This window comes from Phacochoerus africanus, chromosome 16 (genome assembly GCF_016906955.1).
Source record: "Phacochoerus africanus isolate WHEZ1 chromosome 16, ROS_Pafr_v1, whole genome shotgun sequence".
Classification (NCBI taxonomy): domain Eukaryota; kingdom Metazoa; phylum Chordata; class Mammalia; order Artiodactyla; family Suidae; genus Phacochoerus; species Phacochoerus africanus.
Window position 1 is genome coordinate 436,161 of NC_062559.1, and position 25,526 is coordinate 461,686.

The 25,526-nt window shown below is 52.2% G+C and overlaps 1 protein-coding gene across 6 annotated transcripts in view; it reads left to right on the forward strand.

Annotated features, from left to right (window-relative positions):
- ESYT2 (extended synaptotagmin 2) overlaps nucleotides 1-25,526 on the forward strand; it is a 76,683-nt gene that overhangs the window by 20,950 nt on the left and 30,207 nt on the right. For 4 of the 6 annotated variants that reach the window (XM_047763635.1, XM_047763632.1, XM_047763633.1 and 1 more), the window contains exons 2-8: nucleotides 4,376-4,417; nucleotides 6,085-6,219; nucleotides 7,820-7,896; nucleotides 13,167-13,239; nucleotides 13,494-13,583; nucleotides 20,022-20,077; nucleotides 24,577-24,697. In XM_047763635.1, the coding sequence (XP_047619591.1) occupies nucleotides 4,376-4,417; nucleotides 6,085-6,219; nucleotides 7,820-7,896; nucleotides 13,167-13,239; nucleotides 13,494-13,583; nucleotides 20,022-20,077; nucleotides 24,577-24,697 (594 nt within the window). Of the gene's footprint in view, nucleotides 1-320; nucleotides 551-4,375; nucleotides 4,418-6,084; nucleotides 6,220-7,819; nucleotides 7,897-13,166; nucleotides 13,240-13,493; nucleotides 13,584-20,021; nucleotides 20,078-24,576; nucleotides 24,698-25,526 lie in introns of those variants that run through there. The other 2 variants (XM_047763638.1, XM_047763636.1) reach the window with 2 other exon arrangements.

The following is a 25,526-nucleotide window of genomic DNA, read 5'->3' on the forward strand; positions in this document are numbered from 1 at the left end:
CTTTTATTTTCGCATGATTTTAGAGTCAGTTATTATATAAAACAGTACTTCTGTGTTAGAACATTCTTTTTTTTTTTTTTTTCTTTTTAGAGTTGGATGTGCTGCATATGAAAGTTCCCAGGCTAGGGATTGAATTGGAGCTGTAGCCACTGGCCTGCACCACAGCCACAGCAGTGCTGGATCCCAGCCGCATCCGCGACCTACACCACAGCTCAAAGAAATGCCAGATCCTTAACGCACTGAGCAAGTCGAGGGATCACACCTGCATCCTCATGGATGCTCGTCTGCCTCGTCACCACTGAGCCACAACAGGATGTTTGTAATTTATGGAGGCTCTCATTGAAAGTTGAAGTTCACCTGATGGTGTTTGCACATGTCCATTTGATCCTGCCTGCTGACCAGAAGGTAGAAGGCCTGGTACTCACTGGCCCCGTTGGCAGATGAAAGCGTTCGTCCTGTATCCGTAGGAATTCTCTCCGATGCTGAGAAGATGGAAAAGGAGCCACTTACCTGTCCCAAGGATTTTCAGAGGTGGCCTGGGAAGCAGGAGGTGAGGGCCTGACCTTGACGGTGACCTCGCAACTCTAGGCAGACCACTTTATGGAAGCGCCTGTCCCTGTGGTCGTGGTGCCAACCGGGCGGGACAGCTGCGTGTCCCTGGAAAGGAGCAGAGTGGCGTTGCCCTGAGGAGGGAGCGTGCCGCGCGTTGGGAGACGGAGTCCCACTGCTGGGCTCCCGTCTCCTCCCTCCCTCTCCTTCCCAGGCAGCACTTGTTTAAACTTTCTGTTATTTTCTTATTTAAATTTTTTTTGGGGGGTCTTTTTGCCTTTTCTAGGGCCGCTCCCGAGGCATATGGAGGTTCCCAGGCTAGGGGTCCAATCAGAGCTGTAGCCACCGGCCTACGCCAGAGCCACAGCAACTCGGGATCTGAGCCTCGTCTGTGACCTACACCACAGCTCATGGCACTGCCGGATCCTTAACCCACAGAGCAAGGCCAGGGATCGAACCTGCAACCTCATGGTTCCTGGTCGGATTCGTTAACCACTGTGCTGCCATGGGAATTCCTAAAAAAAAAATTTATATATTCCCCCACCCCACTTCTGAGATGAATGGGAACCAGTTGAACTTGCTTTTCTTCATTTGTATTTTCACCTAAGAACAGAGCCCGGGAACCAGCGTTGTCACTGCTGCAGTAGGGGTTCGGTCCCTGGCTGGGGAACTTTTGCACGCCGTGGCACAAAACACCACCAAAAGATCCTGGGAATTCTTCCACAGCAGTTAGTCAGATAATTCTGGAAATTGTCCCTGTGGGGCCCCCTCCTCACTGCTCCCATAGCTTCATAGCACGTCCCGCGCAGGCACAGAGGCTTGTTCAGCCTGTCAGCTCTGCGCCCTGTGCTGCTGGTTGTTGCTGTCAGGACGGTGCTGTGCACGCATTGTCTTTTTAAGACGGATTCTGAGCAGCAGGACCACTGGTCACAGGGTGGATGCAGTGGGACTTGCCATCGGCTGTCTCAGGCATCGTCCCTCCTCTGGGGCCTAAGTCAGTCACTGTTGAACACAGAATTTTCTCCTTGCAGCTGTCACTCGGTGCCTCGCACAGTTGAAGGTGTGGCATCCGAGTTCCAGGTCTTCCTCTGTGATGGGCGCATGTCCTCCTGAGGACTGGCCGGGCTCTGTGGACTGTGGCCTCCGGCCTTTCCACATCCTCTCGTGGCGAAGTGCCAAGAGCACGCGTGGATAACTCTGGCTTTTCATCCCCAGTCTGGTGCCGGCAGCTGTCCCGTGAGCTTGGAATATTAATAGTTCCTATTGGAAGATTTATAAGAATTGACTCAGATAGTGAGTGTGACTCGCTTAGCCCAGGACCTACCATGTAGACAGCAACGCGTACTCCGTAAATGGTGTTACTTGTGTAGTTTATGGTGTAGTCACATTGCCCTCGCTCATCTTCCAGAAACCCGGTTCGGGGAAGATTTAGTCTCTGTCCTCGGCCCTCCCTCGGCATCTGCACCTCTGAAGAGCACCTGCCCTGGTTGACCCCCGGGTAACGTGGTCTCACCCTCTTTGATTCCCTGGCCCTGTGAAAATCCGAGGATTCGGTCTCCAAGCAGATGTGTACGCTGTTTTGGGCCTGTGGATGCCTTGGCCTTTGAGTCTCCCTTAGGTTGGAAGTGGGCAGGAAGTCTGGATTAGTCAGGCTCTCTCCACGGGAAGTGCAGTATTCAGGTGTCTGTTTATGGGCTGTCAGAAATCAGCAAGAATTCAGTTCCTTTCAGAAGCTAAGGAGTGTTTCTTAAAAACTTACTAAGCGCTGTAAACACATGATTCCCCCCCCGTAGTAGAAGGAAATCTTTCTGCCCCTAAACTGCAGGGAAACAGTGCTTCTCTGAGGCGTGTGGGGTTACGAGCTAAGGACTCCCCACCGGTGAGGACCCCTCCCTGCTGCTCACTGGGAAAAGATGCAGCCAGTCTGGCCCAGGTGGGTCTGGAAGCACCTGTCCCTTGGTTACCAAGGCTCGTGGGTGTCTGTCTGCAGAGGTGTGGGGCCATGCGGAGAGCCCACCGTGCTCTGCAGGCTGCCCTCTGAGGTCTGCTTTGACCACCACGGCTGAGTCCCAGATGAAAGAGCAACAGGCAAGGTCAGTGTTCGCAGGGGCCGTTTGCATTGTGTGTGGGGTCAGGTATGGACGCATCCTGTCTCTTCGGAATGTGTGCAGAAGAAAGAATCTGAAAAGGGGCAGAAGGAAGGGGTGAGTGGCAGACTGAATTTTGCCGTCGTTTATCTAAGGACACTTAAAATTTGGGATTTTTTTTTTTTTTTTAGGAAGCAGAGAAGCAGTTTAAGTTCTCGGGATGTGATGTCACCCTTGCCCTCTCTCCCGCACCTGGGGTCACACACTCTCCCCGTAACCTGGAAACCAGGGTGTCCCTGAGGGTTGTCTTGATGCAGACACGCCTCACAGGAAATTGCTCCTCGAGAGGCTTATTATGCCCTGGAGTGACACCACCTGGCACACTGCTGACTTGACCGGTAGAGTGCTGATCGCTTTACCCTACACTTTAAAGAAACGGCAGAACACAGCCTGCAGATAAATGGCACATCTTACTTTTGTGACCTAGTCTGGCTGGTCTAGCCAGCCCTCCAGCTGACCCCACCTGAGCTCCACGTGTCTCCTGCCTCCGGGGGAAAGTGCAGTCCTTGATTCTCAGGCTCCATTCAGGTCAAAACGGGCCCCTCTGCAGTGACGCAGACGCCGGATCTGAGCACGCATCGTCAGAGTGCTTTCCCGAGTCATTGCTTCTGAGGCATTGCCTTTCCCAACCCTTGAGCCTTTTTCTTCGTTCTGGAACGTTGCCATCCATATGGTTTTGTCCCCAAATGGATTCAAGCTAACTTTATTTAGAAAAACTTATTTCAGTCACTCTAGCCCACCCTTGTGCTTCGGGCAAATTAAAGACTTCACGTCTGGTGGCGTAAAGGAGTAGCTCTGCCTGGGCCCGTGGACCCAGGGGCCGGGGACCTGTTGTGGCCACCGTGGACCTGATGCCAGTGGCCTCTCCCCAGCCAGGATCTGGCTGCTCCCGGGCCCCATCCTGTCATCTGTTATTAGGGGCCAAGCGTGAGAGGTAGATTGGTTCTCAGCCATCTTCTGGGGTACACCTCACCCCCCCAGTCCTGCTCCTTGGCCAGCCGCAGCATGGGGTGGGGGCCTGTCTTTCATTGGCTAATGGGCGGTTGGCGTAGCCGTTCCAGAAATGAGAACGTTTCTCTGACCATGTCTCATCCCCCAGACGAATCTGCCTGTCATCAGAAACATGGTTTCCAGAATGCTCCTGTGGCCGGTGTGTCTTCTCACTCTGAGGGGCAGGGCATACGTGGCGTTTCTCAGAGGCGAGCCCCCTGCCCAGAAGGGCTTTCGCCTTTCTCTGCAGGGCTTGTTGGAACACCCAGGAGATCACGTTCCACCGTTTTTCTAAATAGGTTTTCTTCCCCCTACCTCTGCAAACACTTAATTTTCTCCACTTGCTGAGACCTGTGTTTATGACCCTCCCGTGGGAGACGGTGGGGCGAGGAGCCACGTGTTGGAAGTCGTGTGCAAGCTCCTGCGGGCCGGGAGGCATGCTGCTGGGGGCTGGGGACAAGCAGGTCTGGCCCGCGCGCCTCCAGGGGGCAAGGTGGGCAGGGGCCTGGCGTGTCCTCAGCCCGGGAGGCCGGAGCGGCTGGGCCTCACGTTGCTGTGCCGAGCTTCCCCGCGGGGGCTGAAGGAGCCGTGCACACAGTGGCCGTAGAAAAGAAGCCTGAATGGGCAGAGGGGCGGTCGGCTCAGTGTTGTCAGGAGCCGCTCAGTCACGTTGTGTGTTTTTCTCTTAGGTTCATTTTCCGGACACCGAAAGGGCAGAATGGCTAAATAAGGTAAGGGGAGACTCTGCTGAATACCGGCTGTCAGTGGGGGTGGGCGGGAGGATGAGATGCCGTTTCTCCATATTTGGGGATTTGGATGTTGACAGCATGGGAACACGTTTGGAGTCAGTGAGTTGACTTCTGCTCCCGAAAGAGCTCAGTCATGACAGAGACGTTGCTGTCTTTTTCTAAGCAGGGCAGGCTGCTGCTCTGACGGGAGAAAATTAATGGTGGGTTCATGGTTGGCTGTTGGCCCTGTGTCGTCTGTCCTGATCCGCTGGCGCTCGGATCTCTTTTGTGGTAACCAGACGGTGAAATTTGGGGAACATTATTGTGAAGAGGGAAAACTCCCAAGAAACCTAGCGATCTTTTTAAAGAAGGTTATGATTTTAGGTGCTTACACTTCGAAGGAGATCTCTTTAATCTCTGTATTTTATGTAACCATAGAGGTACATAGTGAAAACTGATGATTAAATGATGTTTTTATGGGTAGATAGTGATTTACCCATAGAATAATCACTGGAAGTTAGTCCATTCTTAAAACTCACGGACGTTTATTAAGAATGATACAGTTGAGGAGTTCCCGTCGTGGCGCAGTGGTTCACGAATCCGACTGGGAACCATGAGGTTGCGGGTTCAGTCCCTGCCCTTGCTCAGTGGGTTAACGATCCGGCGTTGCCGTGAGCTGTGGTGTAGGTTGCAGACGCGGCTCGGATCCCGCGTTGCTGTGGCTCTGGCCTAGGCCGGGGGCTACAGCTCCGATTGGACCCCTAGCCTGGGAACCTCCATATGCCGCGGGAGCGGCCCTAGAAAAGGCAAAAAGACAAAAAAAAAAAGAATGATACAGTTGGTGGGGGGGAATGATACAGTTGGAGTTCCCATCGTGGCGCAGCAGAAATGAATCTGACTAGGAACCATGAGGTTGTGGGTTCGATCCCTGGCCTTGCTCTGTAGGTGAAGGATCCGGTGTTGCTGTGAGCTGTGGTGTAGGTCACAGATGTGGCTCAGATCCCGTGTTGCTGTGGCTGTGGTGTAGGCCGGCAGCTACAGCTCCGATTGGACCCCTAGCCTGGGAACCTCCATGTGCCACGGATGCGGCCCTAAAAAGACAAAAAAAAAACAAAAAACAAACAAAAAAACCCCAATGATACAGTTTTAGGAATTGTGGCTCAGCGGAACCTAACCCAACTAGTATCCATGAAGACAAGGGTTCGCTCCCTGGCCTCACTCAGTGGGTTAAGGATCCGGCGTTGCTGTGATGTAGGTCTGAGACGTGGCTCAGATCTGGCGTGCTTGTGGGCTGTGGTGTAGGCCAGCAGCTACAGCTCCGATTCAGCCCGTAGCCTGGGAACTTCCATTGTCACAGGTGTGGCCCTAAAAAGCGAAACCAAACCAAACAAATCAAAGAATGGTACAGTTCTGGAAGGGTTTTAACAATGAGTTAAAACCACAGGATTTTCTGACTCTTTGGCAAAGATTAAATGTGCCGATACACTTAAACAGCATATTTAACTAGAATAATTCCTGTCGTATGTTGGTTAATCGATAGTTTATTGTGTTTTTTTCTCTAACAAAAAGGGTGCCCCCACCCCCAAACTACTGGGGTAAAGTCTAGGATTTTTCATGATGACGTCAGTGCAGTACCGTTTTGTTTCACTTGCGCTCTTTCTCCTCTCCAGACCGTGAAGCACATGTGGCCTTTTATTTGCCAGTTTATAGAGAAGCTGTTTCGGGAAACCATCGAGCCAGCCGTGCGGGGCGCGCACCCCCACCTCAGCACCTTCAGCTTCACGAGGGTCGACGTGGGGCAGCAGGTGTGTTTCTTCTCCGGTCCTCTTACCTGTGTAGAGCTGAAGAATTTCCTAGAGAAAGTATTTCCTGGAAGGCAGGCCGTGTGGGTGCAGGGTGCGGGTCTGGCTCCCGAGGGGCCCAATCTGCCTCCGTCGGGGCCTCCCCTCGCCTCCTCCTTCCACTGTGGCCTTCCGGCCAGTCCGGGCCCATCCGTGGTCTCCTCCCCCCGCCCCTCCCGGGTGTCTGCCCCACGTTCTCCCGTCAGAATTACCTCCATCTGTCCTGCTAGGAAGGGAGTTTGATGTGTAAACTCGCCAGTGATGCCGCGAGTGACCCAAGCTGAAGGGCCGGACATTTAGAAACAGCGGCTCGTGGCGTCAGTGGGGCTGTTGAGCGCGGCGCGTGTTTAGTCAGGGAGCTGGTGTCCCCAGGGCTGCACTGCCCTCTCCCCGGTGCTCCGGACCCGCTGTCTGATGGGCGGATGGAAGATAGGGCGTCTCGTCCGTCCTTCGATGGCGCCTGGCCCCTTCGTCCTCCTCATCTCGGATGTGGTCTGGTGCCCGCTTGGCACTTAACCCCTGTGTTCTGGATCTGCCAGGGGAAGGCCGGGCACCTGGCGTGGTGGGGAACGAGCAGCCGGCTGGGGAGGAAGCTACTGGGGCCCCTACACCTTTGGAGTGAGCAGTAGGGCTGCTCTCTCTTGAGCTTGTGTTGTTACTGCTCGAATGCCCTGTTGAGAACTGTCTCAGAAGGGCCCTCAGATTAATCAGTGGGGAAAAGGTTTTGAAATGACGGTATAACCGGGCCCTTGGACTGTGCCACGTATGGTGGTCCCGCCTTTCCTTTTGACAGAGTTATTTGCTTCTGACCTTGTATATGTGTTAGGTGTTAAAAATATAGCTAGTATTTTCGATTCACTCATAAGCCCCATTTTTGTGAAACTCTCAAGCAATGGAAAAAAAATTACGACATAAAGAAAAAAATGAACAGAACTTAGATTTCAAACAGGATAGGAAGGATGGAGCAGAGGTCAAGGGTCAGAGTCAACTGGGAGAGAGGGGGGCGAAGCCTGGCACAGCCCGAGCCACGCCTGCCGTTCCTGAGCGCGTGGTGCCAGGCAGGGCACCGTGATCCTCAGCCCGTGTGTGTGGCATCACCATCCCCCCGAGGAGGTATCTCCTCAAGTGTTGCCCAGATGAGGACTCTGAGGGACAGAGGTTCTGTAACTTGAAGGTGAAGCCGCTGGCGTGGCCTGACGTTCGTCTCTCTGGGCGACAGGTTTGGTTTTCCTTGATGCTCATCCGTGTCTTAAAATAAGTCTATTCTTGGAGTTCCCGTCATGGCTCAGTGGTTAACAAATCTGACTGGGAACCATGAGGTTGCAGGTTTGATCCCTGGCCCCGCTCAGTGGGTTAAGGATCCGGCGTTGCTGTGGCTGTGGTGTAGGTTGCAGACGCGTCTCGGATCCCGTGTTGCTGTGGCTCTGGCGTAGGCCGGCGGCTACAGCTCTGATTCGACCCCTAGCCTGGGAACCTCCATAGGCCGCGGGAGTGGCCCTCGAAAAGGCAAAAGGACAAAAAAAAAAAAATAAAAGAAAATATAATTAGTCTATTCTTATTTCAGCCCCTCAGGATCAATGGTGTTAAGGTGTATACTGAAAACGTGGACAAAAGGCAAATTATTTTGGACCTTCAGATTAGGTAAGTTTGTGTTATGTCATAGTTATCAATGTGTGATGCCACTTAGCCATCTTTACCCATAAGGTGGGAGATAAAACGAGCCCCTTTCTTTCCTGCTCTTTGCTGGAACTTGACCCACTCCTTTGGAAGACCTACATTTATTCACTCGCGGGTTTCAGTTCGTGACAGCCTGGACAGCTGCCATTCATAAACCATGTTAAATGAGAGAAATCAAAGGCACTGGAGGCACAGAAAACCACAGACCCCTCTCCCCTGTGAACGCGGGTGCCACAGTCCTCAGCAGCACACCGGCCGAGTTCAGCAGCGTGTTGAGCGGGTTACACACTGCAACTGAGTCGTATTCACTCCCGGGGGCAAGGGTGGCTGGCTCAGCCCTGGGAGAGTGGTCTGTGTAACAAGCACATTAACAGAGCGAAGGGAAAAAACCCACACGGTCGGTCCACCTGATTACATTCAGCACTCTTTCGTGATGAACACACTCAAACTAGGAGCAGACAGAACCTACGTCCACATGATAAGAGGCGTGTATTCACCGCAGGCACCTCATGGTGGGTACGGAGACCTGTTCCTCTGGGATCAGGCACAGGGCGAGCATGGCTGCTTTCACCACGAGCGTTCGGCATGCTACTGAGGGTTCTTTCAGAGCAACTCGACGCGAAGAAAACAAAATAAGGGGAGGAAGAAGGAAAATTACCTGCACACAAATAGTATGACCTTGTATGTGGAAAACCCAAAAGATTCTGCAAAAAAAAACCCTTTAGAACTTGTAAATAAATTCAGCGAAGGGGAAGGATGCAAAACCAATGCAAACAAATCAGTTACATTCTACACACTAACAATGAACAATCTAAAAAAGAAATTAAAAATAACAGTTTCATTTGCAGTAGAATCACAGAGAATAAAACACTAAGGAATTGACCAAGGAGGTGAGAGCCTTGTGTAATGAAAACTGTAAAACATTGCTCTAAGAAATTAAGATAGAAGCCCATGTTTGTGGTTTTAAGACTTAGCATTGTTAAAAGTTCAACACTGAGGAGTTCCTGTCGTGGCTCAGCAGTTAACGAACCCGACCAGGATCCGTGAGGACGCGGGTTCGACCCCTGGCCTCGCTTAGTGGGTTAAGGGTCTGGTGTTGCCGTGAGCTGGGGTGCAGGTCACAGGCGTGACTTGGATCCCACTTTGCTCTGGCTCTGGTTTAGGCTGACGGCTGCAGCTCCGATTCGGCCCTAGCCTGGGAACCTCCATATGCCACAGGTGTGGCCCTAAAAAACATTTTTAAAATAGTCAATGCTAAAGGCAATATATAGAATCAAAGCAATCCATATAGTCATATAAGCTGATAAGGGATTGAGATCCAGAATGTATAAGGCACTCGTACCACTCAGCAGCAACAACAAAATGCCTCGTTCAGAGATGAGCAAGGACCTGAACAGACATTTCTGCAAAGAGGATGCGCAAGTGGACCAGGGCGCCTGGAAGGGGGCTCAGCATCGCTGTTGACTGGGGAGAAGGAGGTCGAGACCACGGCGAGATACCACCTCACACCCATCCGGAAACAGAAGAGGGCTCGTGAGCCTGTGCAGAAGTCGGAAACCCTGGGCACTGCTGGTGGGAATGGGAGATGGTGCAGTTGCCATGGAAACAGGATGGTAGCAGTCTATAAATGGAACACTGTATTCTACTGCCGAATACTAGTTCCTCAAAAAACTAAACAGAATTACCGTAAGCCCCAGCACTTCCGCTTCTGGGTAGGTACCCCAAAGAACTGATAACAGGGTCTCCACCCCTGTTCATGGCTTTATCCGCAGTAGCTAAAAATGGAAGCAGCGTCCGTGCTCGCGGACTGTTGAATGGACAAGCAGGGTGTGCTGGTGCATACAGTGGAGTCTCACTCGGCCTTTGTGAGAAGGAAACCCTGCAGTGGGCAGCGTCCATCCTGCTGCAGCCTGGGTGACCCTTAAGGATGTGGTGCTCAACGAACGAGACCCGTCCCCAGAGAGGAATCCTCTGTGAGTCCACCAGTGCGAGGTCTCCAGAGTTGACGGATTCTCAGCGACAGAAAGTAGGATGGAGGCGGGCAGGGGCAGGCGGGCGGGCGGGGGACAGTTGCTGTTCCGTGGGGGTAGAATTTCAGTTCTGCAAGGTGGAGAGTGTTCTGGAAATGACAGTATGATGGTTGCTCAGGCTGAATGAATGTGCTTAATGCCACCGAGCTGTGCATTTCAAAATGGTTGAGCTGGTGATTTTATGTATATTTTGCCATGATAAAAATTAACTGGGAGGAGTTCCCGTCACGGCTCAGCGGTTAACGAATCCGACTAGAAACGATGAGGTTGCGGGTTCGATCCCTGGCCTTGCTCCGTGGGTTAAGGATCCGGCGTTGCCGTGAGCTGTGGTGTAGGTTGCAGACGTGGCTTGGATCCCTCGTTGCTGTGGCTCTGGTGCAGGCCCGCGGCTACAGCTCCGATTGGACCCCTAGCCTGGGAACCTCCATATGCCGCGGGAGCAGCCCTAGAAAAGGCAAAAAGACAAAAAAAAAAGTAACTGGGAAAAAAATTAATCAAGGGTTGACCAGTGCTGTGCCTGGTCTTCTCAGGCTCTTGTCTGCATTCTTCGTGAACCTGCTCGTGACTTTCCCCAACCCCTGAGGTCCTGACACAGCTGCGCTTAGGCCACTGTGCTGCTGCTGACTGCCACGTGGCTGGGCAGGGTTCTGTTTTGTGGTTCTGACTACGGAGCACGTTATTTTATTTGTCATCTTTAAGTTTGTAAGGTGTGTTCCTGTAGTCAGTGAACAGAATCGGTACCAATTACCTTTATTTTAGAAGGAGCACACGGCATGTTAGGGCGTCACGTGGAGAAGACACTGGGTCTTTAGCCTGTTTGGTGTTAGGCAGACCTCACTGTCTCTGTGGAGTAAAAGAGGAAGCCCCGCTTGTGTCTTCAGGGCAGCTGTACCTGGAAGGGCGGTCCTCTCCGCTGAGAATGAGCTTCAGGAGGGTGGAAACGTGGCTTTCTTGTCCAGCCCCGAGGGAGCAATTCATAAAGCTTATTAAAGAGACGTTCGATGAATCTATTAACGGCTGCCTTTTCGAAGGTGCGCTTTGGCCTTTGTGGTTTCAGCAGGCGTGGCAACACATGCACGTTAGGCAGCTCAGATATTTATGTCTGAAAAAAATCTGCATTCCGCTTTTTCCCGTGTTCCAGGCAAACACCCTAACTAGGTTCCTGGCAGTGGAGACGGGGAAGAGGTTAATGAGAGATGCTAGGAAATAAAGCGACCAAGTCTTGGGGTGTGGAGGTGGAAACTTGTCACTTGCCCTCTGCCTCTGCCAGGATGAGCTCACCAGCCACTGCGGTCACACTTTCAACACCCCCAAAAGGCATTCAGGGCAGAGACCAGGAATGAGGAACTCTGCTCTGGAAAAACCGGCAGAACAGGCCTTAAGATAGTTCGATGTTTTCAGAAGATTGCGTGAGCCCAATTTCTTGCATTTTCTCATATCTAGACAAGCACCAAAATCATTAACAGAGACATCTGCTCCTCGTGCCTGGCTTTAACCTTCTGCTGAGATGAGTGCATGACTGCACTCGCCCCCTTCACCGAAATCACGCATTTGCTCCCCCGTCACCTCGTCGGAGCAGTTCCCAGAGCTACGCAGAGGCTGCTTCCCAGGCTGTGGCCCTCGTTTTGACCCAAATAAAACTTAACTCGCAACTCGCACGCTGTGCGTTGCGTTCAGTCAACAGGTGCGGAAGAGGAAAGTTTTGAGATGGTTTTGTAGCAGGTTATTGTGTTGTTGTTTTGTTTCGTCTTGCTTTTTGGGGCCGAACTAGCCTCATATGGAGGTTCTCAGGCTAGCAGTGGACTCGGAGCCTCAGCTGCCAGGCTACACCACATCCACAGCAACACAGGACCCGAGCCGCATCTGCGACCTACAGCACAGCTCACGGCAATGCCGGATCCTTAACCCACTGAGGGAGGCCAGGGATCGGACCCGCAACCTCGTGGTTCCTTGTTGGATTTGTTTCCGCTGCACCACGACGGGAACTCCAGGTAGCAGGTTATTGTTGATTTTACCGAGCTGGAGAGTCATGCTCAATAAGAAGACTCTACAGGTTCCAGCTTTTACACCAGGACTGTGAACCCTGGAAGTTTCATCCCAGATGCCTCTTGGTACCATCGTGCTCAGTGCTCAGACGCTGTCGTGGTTCTGACATTGCCGCCAGACACTCTAGGCGGGAGCGGGGTGTCCTGCTTCCAGGTCCACGTTGTACAGATCTCATGCAAGATGTCATTGATGTGTCGTGATTGTGTTAAAAATAGGTGCAGGAGTTTCCTGGTGGCTCGGTGGGTTGAGGATCCAGCATTGTCACTGCTGTGGCTCTGAGTATAGCTGTGGTGTGGGTTCAGTCCTGGGCCTGGGAATTTCTGCATGCCATGGACGTGGCCGAAGAAAATTTTAAATGTAGTAATAAAGTGGTTACAGTGGAATTTAGTAAAGAAAGATGTGAGCCTCACAGTCAACATCGTACCGGGTTCGTGCTTGTTTCACATTAATGATTGAAAGGACGTCGTCATGGGGCGCCGTGAGACTCGGACCAGATGGCGTGTCGTGACCTTTGACGTCAGAAGGTCACCGCTGGGCATCTCCCAGCTGGGGAGCGTGGCCATGACATGGACTTGTGGTGAAATAGAGTCTAAGCGTTTTATGTTTTCAACAAACAATTGTTTATAAAACAAATGAGAAGTACATTCCATCAAGAGACTGCTCCAGAAGCTGCGCTCTGAGAAGTGGCTTTTTTTTTTTTTTTGTCTTTTTGCTATTTCTTTGGGCCGCTTCCGCGGCATATGGAGGTTCCCAGGCTAGGGGTCTAATCAGAGCTGTAGCCACCGGCCTACGCCAGAGCCACAGCAACGCGGGATCCGAGCCGCGTCTGCAACCTACACCACAGCTCACGGCCACGCCGGATCCTTCACCCACTGAGCAAGGGCAAGGACCGAACCCGCAACCTCATGGTTCCTAGTCGGATTCGTTAACCACTGCACCACGATGGGAACTCCAGAAGTGGCATTTTTAGCAAGGCCTCTGGTAGCAGTGGCCACTGCAGCCCGGGCTCCGGCGTCTCTGACACAGGCCGGGCTCGGGCTCCAGCTTGGCCTGCAGTCGAGTTCCCGTGGCTTTGCTGTCATTGTGTTCAGATTATACAGCTTTTTGCAGGTCTGTGGTGATTGAGACAAATGTAACACAGAACTTTTTCTTTGACAGTTTTGTAGGAAATTGTGAGATTGATTTGGAGATCAAGCGATATTTTTGTAGAGCTGGTGTGCAAAGTATACAGGTAAGGTTGTTTTTTTTTTTTTTAAGTTTCCTGTCTTCTCAATTTCTCTGTGCTCCACTCAGAAAGAGAATTGTGACGTTTTTATTGATGCGCAGTATCTTTGAAGTTAAGATTTTGATTGTAGGTTATACTTGAGAGAAAGCTGAAGTCATAGGCTCAGGTGCCCTGAGCCAGAGGATCTCGCATCCTCCTGAGTCAGCAGCTGGCCCCTGGGACTGTGTCATTGTTGCGGTTTTTTTCCCGTTTGCACGTAGATTCATGGCACCATGCGGGTGATCCTGGAACCGTTGATTGGCGACATGCCCTTAGTGGGAGCTTTGTCCATCTTCTTCCTCAGGAAGCCAGTAAGTCACATTTACTGCCCTGTCTTCTACCCTCTCCCTCCCAGGAAGGTGTCCGTAGCCAGGAGTAGACAGTGGAGAAGAAGAGCTGAACTCACGTTGTCCCCCTTGACGTGTGAAGCCTGTGCGTTTTCGTCTCTGTGGCCCTTAACCGAGGCCTTCACCTCTCTTGGTAGACAGCTGTCTCACTCATCGTAGAAACCATACATTGGCTTCTGAAAATTTGAAAACAGACTTAGAAAAAGTTCTTTTTTCTTTTTTTTAGGGCCACACCTGCAGCCTGTGGAAGTTCCCAGGCTAGGGGTCAAATCAGAGCGGCACCTGCCGGCCTACGCCACAGCCACAGCAGTAAGGGATCCTTACTGGCTCAGCGGAAGCAAATCCGACTAGCATCCCTGAGGACGCAGGTTCCATCCCTGGCCTCGCCCAGTGGGTTAAGCATCCGGCGTTGCCTCGAGCTACAGTGTAGGTCGCAAGACCTGGGTTGGATCTCTCCTTGCCATGGCTGTAGTGTAGGATGGCATCTGCAGCTCCAATTTGAATGCCTAGCTTGGGAACTTCCATATGCTGCAGTTGCAGCCCCAAAAAGCAAAAAAGAAAAAAAAAATTGAGAAATGAAGAAATACGTGGAAGATTTAAAATTCATGTTTTCTTGGAGTTCCCGTCGTGGCTCAGTGGTTAACGAATCCGACTAGGAACCATGAGGTGGCGGGTTCGATCCCTGGCCTTGCTCCGTGGGTTAAGGATCCGGCGTTGCCGTGAGCTGTGGTGTAGGTCGCAGGCACGGCTCGGATCCCGCGTGGCTGTGGCTCTGGCGTAGGCTGGTGCTACGGCTCCGATTCGACCCCTAGCCTGGGGACCTCCATGTGCCGCAGGAGCCGCCCTAGAAAAGGCAAAAAGACAAAAATAAATAAATAAATAAGAATAAAATAAAATTCATGTTTTCTTTTGACATACAAAGTTGATTGGAAAGCCAATTTTTTTTTAAATTCCTCCGTTAACGAGTATAAAAAAACTAATCTTTAGCAAATTGTATGGCATTTTTAACAGTTTAAGAAAAGGTCTTTGTTTTTTCCAGCTCAGATGGTAACAAAATCCAAATCTTTAAATTTTCCTCAAAACTTAGTTTTCTTCCCTAGTTTGGACCTTTAATGGGTGTATTTAGTTTAAAAGTAACATTACAGGAGTTTCTGTTGGGGCTCAGAGGTAACGAACCCGACTTGCATCCACGGGGATGAGGGTTCAATCCCTGGCCTCGTTCAGTGGGTGAAGGATCTGGTGTTGCCTTGGGCTGTGGTGTAGGTCGCAGACTCAGCTTGGATCTCACGTGGCTGTGGCTGTGGCGTGGGCTGGTGGCTTCGGCTCCAGTTCGACCTCTAGCCTGGGAACCCGCGTATGCCATGGGTGCAGCCATTAAAAAGTAAATAAATAAAAAAATAAAAATAAAAATAACATAACATTCACTTGTAGCTGACATTCCGTACTCAGAAAAGCAGGATAAGGCTGTGAAGACTGAGACTTACTTGCGTCCTTATATGGTTAATTATAGCCACCAAGTCCAGGCTTCGGAGAAACGGGACTTTTTCAGTCATTTTCATCTGGAAAATGTGAGAGCAGAGTTCCCTGCTGGCTGCCAAGTCCCTCCTCACCCCAGCGAGAAACAGAGATTGGGGGTTTTGACTGTCCAGATGACTCAGAAGCATGGAAGCCGTTAAGAGGAGGAAACTGGAGTTCCCTGGTGGCCTAGTGGTTAAGGATCTGGTGTCATCACTCCTGTGGTGCAGGTTTGTTCCCTGGCCCAGGAATTTCTGCATGCCATGGGCTTGGCCAAAGAAGAAAAAAAGAGACTTTTGCACCTTTTGTTTGTTTGTTTGTTGGCTTGTTTAGGTTAGTTTAGTGCTACTTGTCTTAAAAAAGAAAAAGGAAAAAGGAAAAAAAACCCTAAGAGTTTCTGAAGTGCTGAGCTCACGGAGCCCAGGGGAGGCAGGATGGCTTGTGCTGCACCCTCACGGGCTGAGCCACAGGCGGGGCCTAGCCGTTCTCTTCTTCGCACTGTGTGCTTTGAGCAGATCACTGTCTTTCCTTAGTATCCCCGGGATCGGTGCCAGGGCTCCTTGGGACCCCAGACCCAGGGGTGCTCAAGTCCCGCATGAACGGCGTGGGATCTGCATGTAACCTGCCCACACCCCGGTGCCTTTCTCTTCTCCACGTCTCTCGTGGTGCCTGATGCAGTGTACGCTTTGTGTAAATAGTTGAAATTCCGATGTAAGAGCTGTGTACATAGGGCCATGGTTTTGCTTTTTGGAACTTTGTGGAATTTTTTCTTTCGGCATAGATCTGGTCTGAGGTTGCTTGAATCCGAGGAGGCGGAACCTTCAGGTACAGAGGGGCTCCTGTCTTTAATGTCTGTGAGCCTCAGTTTCCCCATCGGTAACACAGGGAGTTACAGGATGCCTCCCTCAGAAGATCAGGTGTGGTGGTTAAATGTCCCGGCACAGAGCGAGTCTTGAGATCTTGAAGAAATTAAATACTTTCCCTATGTAGGTTAGCACTCTGGGGGCCCTGGTGGGAGAGACCCAGTCTCGTGGGGAAGGGCGGAGGTTTGGGTGAAGGTCCTGGAACACGCCAGGACCCCCCAGGGTCTGCCCCGGACATGTCCGTCCCAGTGAGTTGGTGGCCCCCACTCAGCTGACCTGACAGTTGTTGCCATTGCCTTTGGCACTCCTGGGCCAGGGACTGGCCCTGAGCCACAGCAGCCACAACGCTGGATGGATCCTTGACGGCTAGGCCACCAGGGAACGCCCCCTTAGGTCATTTCTGGCTCTGTCCCCGGAGGATGGATTAGATGAGAGTGAACAAGAGGTCTTTTCTAGAGCTTTTCCAGGAGATGGTCTGGGGCTTGCTCTGAATGTGTTTATCCTAAAGGGTTCCCTCCAGCTCGCAAAGGACATGCCTCCCAAGTCTTTGAACCACAGGCTGAGTTTCTTTATCTGTCAAATGGACATAATAGCTTCTTTTTAGAGTGATTATGAGAAGAAGTTGAGTCCTACCAGCTAGGACTCCAGCAGTCGAGAAGGGGAAAGGGGGAGCTGTATTTTAAAATAAAACGAGCATGTATCTGGGTCGCGTGAAACCCATGCGGAGGCTGCAGTTGAGTGTCAGGAACGGGACGGCCTGTGGACGCCATGGCCTCTGTCCCTCGGTTCCCTGTCCTGCCTTGGCGGCGTCCTTCTCTCTCCCCGAGACCAGCATCATCTGTCTGGTCCTTCAGGCCACACACCAAGGCCTGGGTGCCCGAGTGCTCCGAGGGCTGAGCCTCCGGCCTTGCCTTGGTCCTCGCTCCGTTCCAGCTGCGTCAGATACAGACCTTAACCCCTCGGGCAGGAGTAGGAAGGTCAGCGTTTGAACACAGCTCCCCGACGCCGATTCCTGCGGCCCTGCGTGAGAGGCAACAGGGAGCTGGAGAGGCAGGGCCCGCAGGCAGGCCCACAGGGGCCCACCCCACCGAAGAGGCCCAGACGGCGGCTGCGTATTGGGCCAGCGGGGAGCTCGGGGGTATTTATCCTGCCAGGCATTCTCTGAGTTCCCCGGATCTGGGGTGTGATGTGTTCCATTATTTTGGAGCGTCCTGTTCCGCCCCCGTGGCCCTGGAGCGCTCACAGTGGCCCTGCCCCCTCCCCGGGCTCCTGTCTTTGGCGAGCATGTCCCCCTCGCCCCCAGCAGCGTGGGCTCTCTGTGGTCTTGGCCTGGACAGCGTGGCCAGAGGGGTGTTCCCTCCCGCCCTTGTCAGCACTCGTGCGTCCTTCCCCGGGCTTCCGTGTCTTGGTGTGGGGACAGGTGTGTGCCTTTCCTTCAGCAGCTGCTCCCTCCCCGGCCTCACCCTTCAGGAAGTCCTGGCAGCAGGCTCACACTGCTTGCCCACCAGGGCGCTGCTCATGCCCTGTTCCTGTCGATTTCACAGGGTTTACTCTGACTCTCCTACGCGGCGGTGGCCCTGTCACCTCAGCTCTCCGCGCATTCAGGAGGGCCCCTCTTCCCAGAAGGTTCCAGACGGGAGAGCAGCATTCGTGACCTTTTACCACCAGCCTAGATCCGCAGATTCAGAGACTCTGCAGAAGGGCGGGAGGAGTCCGCCTGTATTTTAATAGCCGTCCTGTCGGGGGGCAGAGGGAGGCACGGCCGAGGATCCTGTGAACGCGCTGCACGGGTGGGGCTCCGGTTGCAGTGTGCCGCATCTGTCTCTCACTGCTCCTCAGCAGCCCAAGCGGTCTTGTCCTTTGATCGCACGTCTCTCGCCCCGTCCCCCGCCCCCCGGCCTGTTTTTGCTCTTTAGGGCCGCACCCATGGCCTGTGGAAGTTCCCAGGCCAGGGGTCAAATCGGGTTGGAGCTACAGCTGCGGCCTACATCACAGCCACAGCAGTGCAAGGGCCACCTACACCACAGCTCACGGCAACACCGCATCCTTAACCCACTGAGCAAGGCCAGGGGTGGAACCCACATCCTCATGGATGCCCCTCAGGTTCTTTTCCACTGGGCCACAACGGGAACTCCCTCACTGGCTCTTGAGCCTCCCCGAGGGGAGATCCCAGGCATCCAGACTTGGGGTACCTGATTTTAGTTGCCTTTCCAAACTGCAGCCTGAGTCTGCTTCTCCCTGTGTCCCCCTGTGGACCTGGCTTGCTCTCAGGCTCGCCCTCACACTTGCACACCTGTTCACTCACACACCCTCACTCGTCCTTGCACACACACGCACTCACTCCTCTCCCTCCCCCGCCCGCACCTCCCTGTGCTCAGGCACAGGCCAGCCTCTCTTTCAGGGCCTTGAACATGGGGCCCTTTGCCTGGGCTTTCTTTCCTGCATTCAGATCTCTTCAAATGCAGCTGAGTCCTGTCCTTCCAGGACTTCTGGCCCTGCCCCCTGGGCGCGTGGTTTCTCTGAACTTGGGCAGCATTCGGGCGCAGCTCATCATTTTGATAAGGGCCCTGTGCGCAGGCCCTCTGCTGCCTGCGAGGTCGTAGTCCGGTTATAGTCGCTGCCAGGGAACTGCTGTTTGAGGCGTCACTGAGTTTCTTTACTCTCTCAGATTCTAGAAAGATGCCCCAGGCTCATGTTAACGGTTTTGGCTCCAGACCTGCCATCAGCCATTTCCTCAAAACCCTCTGTTCCTTTTAGTGGAAGCTGCATTCGGAGAGGCGTTAACAGGCAGGATGCCGGGGAGGTTGGTCTTGGGACTTGCGGGCGGTGTGCGTTTGAGTTTTGGTCTGTCCAAAAGAACCTTGACCTTGAAATTACCCACTACACAGCTTTGTCTCTCCAGCTCTATGGGTGATGGAGGTCACGCAGTTTCACTTGGCATCGTCTGCAGCTACAAAGCACAAGTAATTTCATTATGTGCCGTATCCATCTTCACAGAAAAGCAGTGTTTGTTATTTTTTCTTTTTTTTTCTTTTTTGGCTGCCCCATAGCATATGGAGTTCTTGGGCCCTGTGTGACCCACACCACTGCCACCACCGTGGCAATGCCAGATCCTTATCCCACTGTGCCAGGCTGGGGCTCAGACCTGCTTCCTAGGGCTCCAGAGACACCCCTGATCCCATTGTGCCGTAGCGGGAACTCCAGAAAAGCCGTGTTTCTAATCATGGCTTTTTACCTGTCCACATCCATTTAATGGAATCTCAGCTACTATATAGGAATTATCCTAAGATAAATACCTGCTAGAAAAAATGAGCAAAAATTACAAATGTTGAATGAATGGGTGGGAGGTATTCTACTAATGGCAGGAAAATGCAGGTGGAAACGTGATAAAGTGATACAGTGCCATTGCTTAACTGCTGGACAGACTGATTTTTCTTCTCTCTTTTAGGCGAGGGTATAAAGAAAGGACATCTTAGACACTTTTGGTGGAATGTAAATTGGTACAGTACTAGGGCAATTAGGGAGCATGTGATCAGCATAAAAAAAAGAAGGTGTGCCTTGAACCAGAGCTTCCGCTGTTTGAATACTAGTCTCCAACGTGCACATAAGAACAGGTGTTTGTCACTTTTTTTTGAATACTAGTCTCCACGTGCATATAAGAGCAGGCGTGTACCACGACATTATAAATCGACTGTAATTTTAGAAAGGTGTGTAAAAAGATACTCACTGAATCATGTCTTATAATAAACTATAAATATTCTGAGTGCCCATCCGTTGGCGGATGGGTGTAGAGATAATTACGATTTTACTGGAGAAAATCATGACAGCAGCAGAACAGGAGCAGGTAAGCTGTTTGTGTACCCACAAGGGGCAGTGGCCTCGATGTTTCAGAGCGGAAAGCAGCGTATAGGAGAGTCGTATGCGCTGACCCATTCCATCTGTAAAGAAACAAAACGTGTGGTTTGATGTAGTCCTTGGAAACAATTGGCATACTTACTGTTTTTGCCCTTTTTTTTAATAACAGCTTTTAGAAATTAACTGGACAGGACTGACTAACCTTCTCGATATCCCCGGATTGAAGTAAGTACTGTCTCGCCCCAGGGTTAGCTGGCTGACGGGGTGACGGGCGAGTTGCGGTGTCGTGAAGACGGCACACACGGTCAAGGCCGGAGTGCTCCTCCTGGGTCCTTAGGCGGGCTCCGGGCTCCGGGTCACGGGAGCTGCACCACCCGGACAGAGGCTGGTCACCCAGCCTGGGGCGGGGGGGGGGGCTCCGGGTCACGGGAGCTGCACCACCCGGACAGAGGCTGGTCACCCAGCCCGAGGGGCCTTTAACCCCCCACACGTTAACTTCTACCTTTGGCTTTTGATGTTTTCCCAGAAAAATAAAGAAAACCCTCACGGGTTTCCAGCTTGCACGTTCCAAAACCAGCCCTTTCTGTGGGTCCTTTTCAAGCCGGGCTGGGCCCTCCCTTTGCCCTGCGCGCCTTGACCTCCCCCTCGGAGGGCGGGTGCCAGTCCTGGACCCGGGAGCCACGTCATGTCACGGGCGTGCCTCCGTTGTTCGTGTGACCTAGTGTCTGAAACCCCAGGAGGAGCATGTGGGGCTCCTGAGGGCACGTCCACCTGTGAGAGACGGGAGGCTTCCTGCTCATGTCATAGCCCGTCCGTCCTGTGAGATGGGAGGCGACAAGGGCAGACCCGTTAGTCACCCCTGAGCAGGATGGGGTGAAGCCTGCTTCCGCGGGTTTCGCTGTTGCATTTGAAGGTCAAAATCCATCACTCGTTGGTTAAAGCTGTCTATGTGTTCCTGGTAGACACTCTGCTGATCTGTGGGGTTTGTTTTGTTTGGTTTGGGTTTTGTTTTTGTTTTCCTTAAAATGGCTTAGAAATTGAACTATGAAAACCTTGATTTTTGGTCTGTTTTTCTATTCCTATATAATTGTTTAATGCCTTTGAAATGGCCACTAGAAAGAATTTCATTTTGTTATCGGGGAAAAATTAAGACTTTAATCGGCTGAGATACAGTCATAATAATAAAAGTCTTTTAGGTACTATAGTTTATTGGATATAGAAAGATACTGTCATCTTTCAAAGATTTTTGAAGAGGACAATTTTTTTAAAACTTTTATTAAAGTGTTATTTAAGATTCTTGGTTTCAGAGTTCCCGTCATGGCGCAGTGGTTAATGAATTCGACTAGGAACCATGAGGTTGCGGGTTCGATCCCTGCCCTTGCTCAGTGGGTTAAGGATCCGGCATTGCCGGGAGCTGTGGTGTAGGTCCCAGACGTGGCTCGGATCCTGCGTTGCTATGGCTGTGGTGTAGGCTGGCGGCTACAGCTCCGATTCGACCCCTAGCCTGGGGACCTCTATGTGCTGTGGGAGTGGCCCTAGAAAGACCAAAAAAAAAAAAAAAAAAATTCTTGGTTTCAACAACAAACCAAACTCACAGGGTCTTCATTAAGTGAGTAAAGAATTGTGTAACTCAGTAGTGTTTTCTATTTTATTTATTTATTTTTTTAATTTTCTTTTTCGGCCAGCCTTCGGCATATGGAGTTCCCAGGCCAGGGATCCGTTCCAGCTTTGTGACCTGCCGCACAGCCGCAGCACCGCCGGACCCTTGACCCCCTGTGCTGAGTGGGGATCAGACCTGCCTCCCAGAGCCCCAGAGATGCTGCTGATCCCGCTGCGCCACAGCAGGAATCCCCAATACTGTTTTTTAAAGACAGCCTCATCCTTCATCCAACACACGGGTACCGAGCGTCTGCTCTGAGTGCTGGGATGCGGCTGTGAGCAGAACAGAGCCCAGGTTCCTGGCTTGTGTCGCCCAGCAGTCTGGAGCCTGGTCTGGTGCCCTCGGGCACAGCCAGGCACTGGTGTCTAAGAAGGGTCTGCTCCTGGCTCTGTTGTTCCCTGTGTGGCTGCGTCCCCAGGCAGCCTCTTGCTGTGAAGCAGCAGCTTCTAGCTTCTCTTCCACAAGCTTGGCAACCTCGGCTGAAAAGAACCTTTTCCCACTCGTTCCAGCAAAAGTTCAGGGTTGACTTGTGTTTGTCCTCGAACAGATGATCAGATTTGGGTGTCGTGCCCACCCCAGGAGGAGACACAGAAATGCTGCAAAAAGCTCTAGTGAAGGGCGGGGGTCCCAAAGGAAGAACTTTGATCAGAAGGAAGGGGTTAGGGTGCCGCTTAGCGGCCAGGCAGCAAACCGCTGCTGTCGTTTGGTGTCGAAGTGGGAGGGCTGGGACTCGGCTTCCTCGAGCACCTGCTCTGCCAACAGCCTTGCCTCAGCTCCTGTCCAGGGGCCCGCAGCTCGGCTTGTACAGCTCCATTCACTTTGTGATTTTGTGTGAAAGCAGGCTCTTTTTATATAGCTTCTAGCTATTGTTTTATATATAGCTTTTCACATACCCTGTATTCTCATACATTCAGTATCTACAGGGTTACATGTGTCATTAAAAGTTATGTTTATTAGAAATACAGAGAGAAATGGATACACACCATTCAAAAATGAGGCTATGGTATGAAACAGATATAGTAATATATCCCTTTTAAATTATGCATATTTATACATGATCTATGATTTATGTATAATTATGTAAATTGTAATGAAATGTGTGTGTATATACTTAGCATAAAACTTAGGCTCCAGTTTCTCACTTAAAGGCTTTATCAAGTGACTCACAGCAGTGGCAGGCCTTGTCTTCTGCAAGTAAGGTGTGTGCTCACTCTGAACCTACCGTGATGAAACCTTGCACCAAGCGTAACAAGGTAACCTCCACATGCCGTGTCCAGTGATGACAGGGCAGAGCCCCGGGAGTTCCAAGGTGCAGGGATGCCTGAGCCTCTTCCCTTTACCCTGAACTTCAGCTCTCCTTGCTCTTTCTCAGTGAAGCGCCGAAACCGAGGGTTGCAGGGGTAAGAAGCTATGAGAACTGTGACAAACACGTGAGGCCACAAGCAGGGGCTGTTCCAAGGGCCAGGAGGGTCGGCGGCGACGGGAAGCTGTTGCTGTCGGGGGCCCGGGCGCCGCCAGCAGGAGCCGAGTGGCCGGCGAAGGTGACACTGCAGCCCTACTCGGGGGGCCTTCTGCTGGTTTGGGGCGTCAGGGGGGAGGGCAGGCAGTCAGCCTTCCCGTGGCGCAGCTGAGGCCTTCGTGAAACATTTCTGTCCTCAGTGAGGGGGCTTCTGTCTCGGTAGGTTTTTCCGCATAAACGGAAGTGGTATTTCGGCCGGGAAGGGCCCAGGTAAGAGTAGCTTGGTAGCGAAGCTCTGCAGGACCAGCTCCTCCTCTGCTCGGGACACTGATCCAGTGTCGGCCAGCTCCAACCCTCCGCTTCCCTCTGAGGTTTCACACCTGACGAGCTGGCCTCTTCGCCGGGAGAGCGGGTGTGTCTGTGGGGTTGAGGTTGGTCCTCTTCCCACATCGAACTGGTGGGTCCTGAGCTGAGGTCCCCGTCCTGACCTCCGTCGGGCTCCGCCACCGCTGAGTGCGCTGCCCTTCGCCGTGCCCCGGAGGATGCTCTGTGCCGTGACCTTACCTGTGCACGCTCCTGGGGCAGCATCTGACAAGTCCTGGCAAGAAGGAAGACTCTTCTAGAACTTTGCCGTCCTGGCTAGCAATGAAACTTTTTTTTTGGTCTTTCTAGGGCCGCACCTGCGGCATATGAAGGTTCCCAAGCTAGGGGTCCAATCGGAGCTGTAGCCGTTGGCCTATGCCAGAGCCACAGCAACGCCAAATCTGAGCCGTGTCTGTGACCAACACCACAGCTCATGGCAACACTGGATCCTTAACCCACTGAGCGAGGCCAGGGATCGAACCTGCAGCCTTGTGGTTCCTGGTTGGATTCGTTAATCCCTGAGCCGTGACGGGAACTCCTAGCAGTGAAACTTTATGCTTGCTTTCAGACGTTGTCTCACACACACATTGCCTAATTCTCCCGTTTGCATCAAAGGAGATACAAAAATAAATTTCAAGTACGTTTGTTTCTTTAGCCTTCACACTTCTGTTTCTGCCACTGAGTTCTCTGTGCAGTGCTATATAGTATTTCAAAAATAATTGCAGTATTCGGTACCCACATAAAGTATAAAGAGAATAACGTGTACATTCCTTAATTCATTGGGAGCTCTGTGCCTGTAACAAGGGAGTTAGGTTTAATTGAACAAACATGGACTGAGTCAAGGGATGCTTGTTGTGATTCTCTGTACTTCTCTGGTGGTTTGAAATATTTTCTTAAAAAGAAATTTAGTTAAGTGTACATGAGCTGTTTAGTGTTAAAACAATGATTAAGTTTTGTGGAAATGTATGAGATGTTATTTAGAGCATTGTACAATGTAGCCAGGATATTAGCTTGTGTTCTCAGAATAACTCCCGTGTGGTAGTCACCGTAGCAGTACCGCGTCTAAAGTATTAAACTACATCTTTAAATACTGTGTCCACGGAATTTGCTCGGCCCCTGTCAGTGGGGTGTTGTATCATGTTTATGCTCCTCTCACCGTTGCAAGGCCCTAGCTGTCACTGAAGTCTCTGATGGTTGTGTATTTCTTTGTGTTTATTTTTTTTTTGACCTCTCCCCTCACAGTGGTTTATCAGATACTATCATCCTGGATATAATATCCAACTATCTGGTGCTTCCCAATCGAGTCACCGTTCCTCTCGTCAGCGAAGTTCAGATAGCGCAGTTGCGGTTCCCGGTACCAAAGGTAAGCATCCGGAACCCGTTCCCGGTGGACCGGAACCCTTTTCCTCGGCCTGGTGCTGTGACATCTTGCGTTTCTCCTCCGGCGGCCTGGCCCTGGGGCCCTGCTGCAGTGACGGTGGTCTGTCCTGCCTCACTCCTTAGGAGATTGGCTAAGGGGCATCTGGCCCAACGTTTTCTGCGACGTGGGGGCAGTTCTCGCGTCTGCGAACCTCAGAGATGCTCCTAGGGATTTGATGCTGCGGGTGGTTGCTGTCGGCCGTGGGGACAGCTGAGAGAACGTTCTGGTGTATTGCCTGAGAAAGCACGGACTGTTTGCAGGCATCAGGATGTCACAGTTTAGCCTAAGCGGGGAACGTCGTCCACGCTTCTTCTCAGCTGTGACCATGTGGGTGTTCCGGGGTCATTCAGGGAGTGAGGTGGCAGACACATCCCTGGATGGGTGACGGGGCAGGGGCTGGCGGAGCCACAGCCCTGGCGTTGGCGGCAGCTTCACTTGGGGTGTCTGGGCTCCGGCTTCTTCATCTGTGTGTTGGGGTGACGCCCAGCACACACAGGCCGGTCGCACATGTTGGAGTTCCCGCCATCTGAGTCCACTAAACAGCCCCATCCCACAACCGCGAGAGCCTGCCCCTCGGGCAAGGACGCGGGCTTCCTCTGCCTGCGTGGAGGATGGGACGGTCCCTCCCAGTTCGCCAGGGCTCCTCCCGCTCGCAGCTTCACTTCGCACGTCTGGCCTGACCCACCGTGGGCTCCGGAAGTGGAAGTGGAGTGGAAGCCTGGCACGGGGTGTCTGTTCCTTTACTGCAGGGGGTATTTCTTCGTCCTTTTTC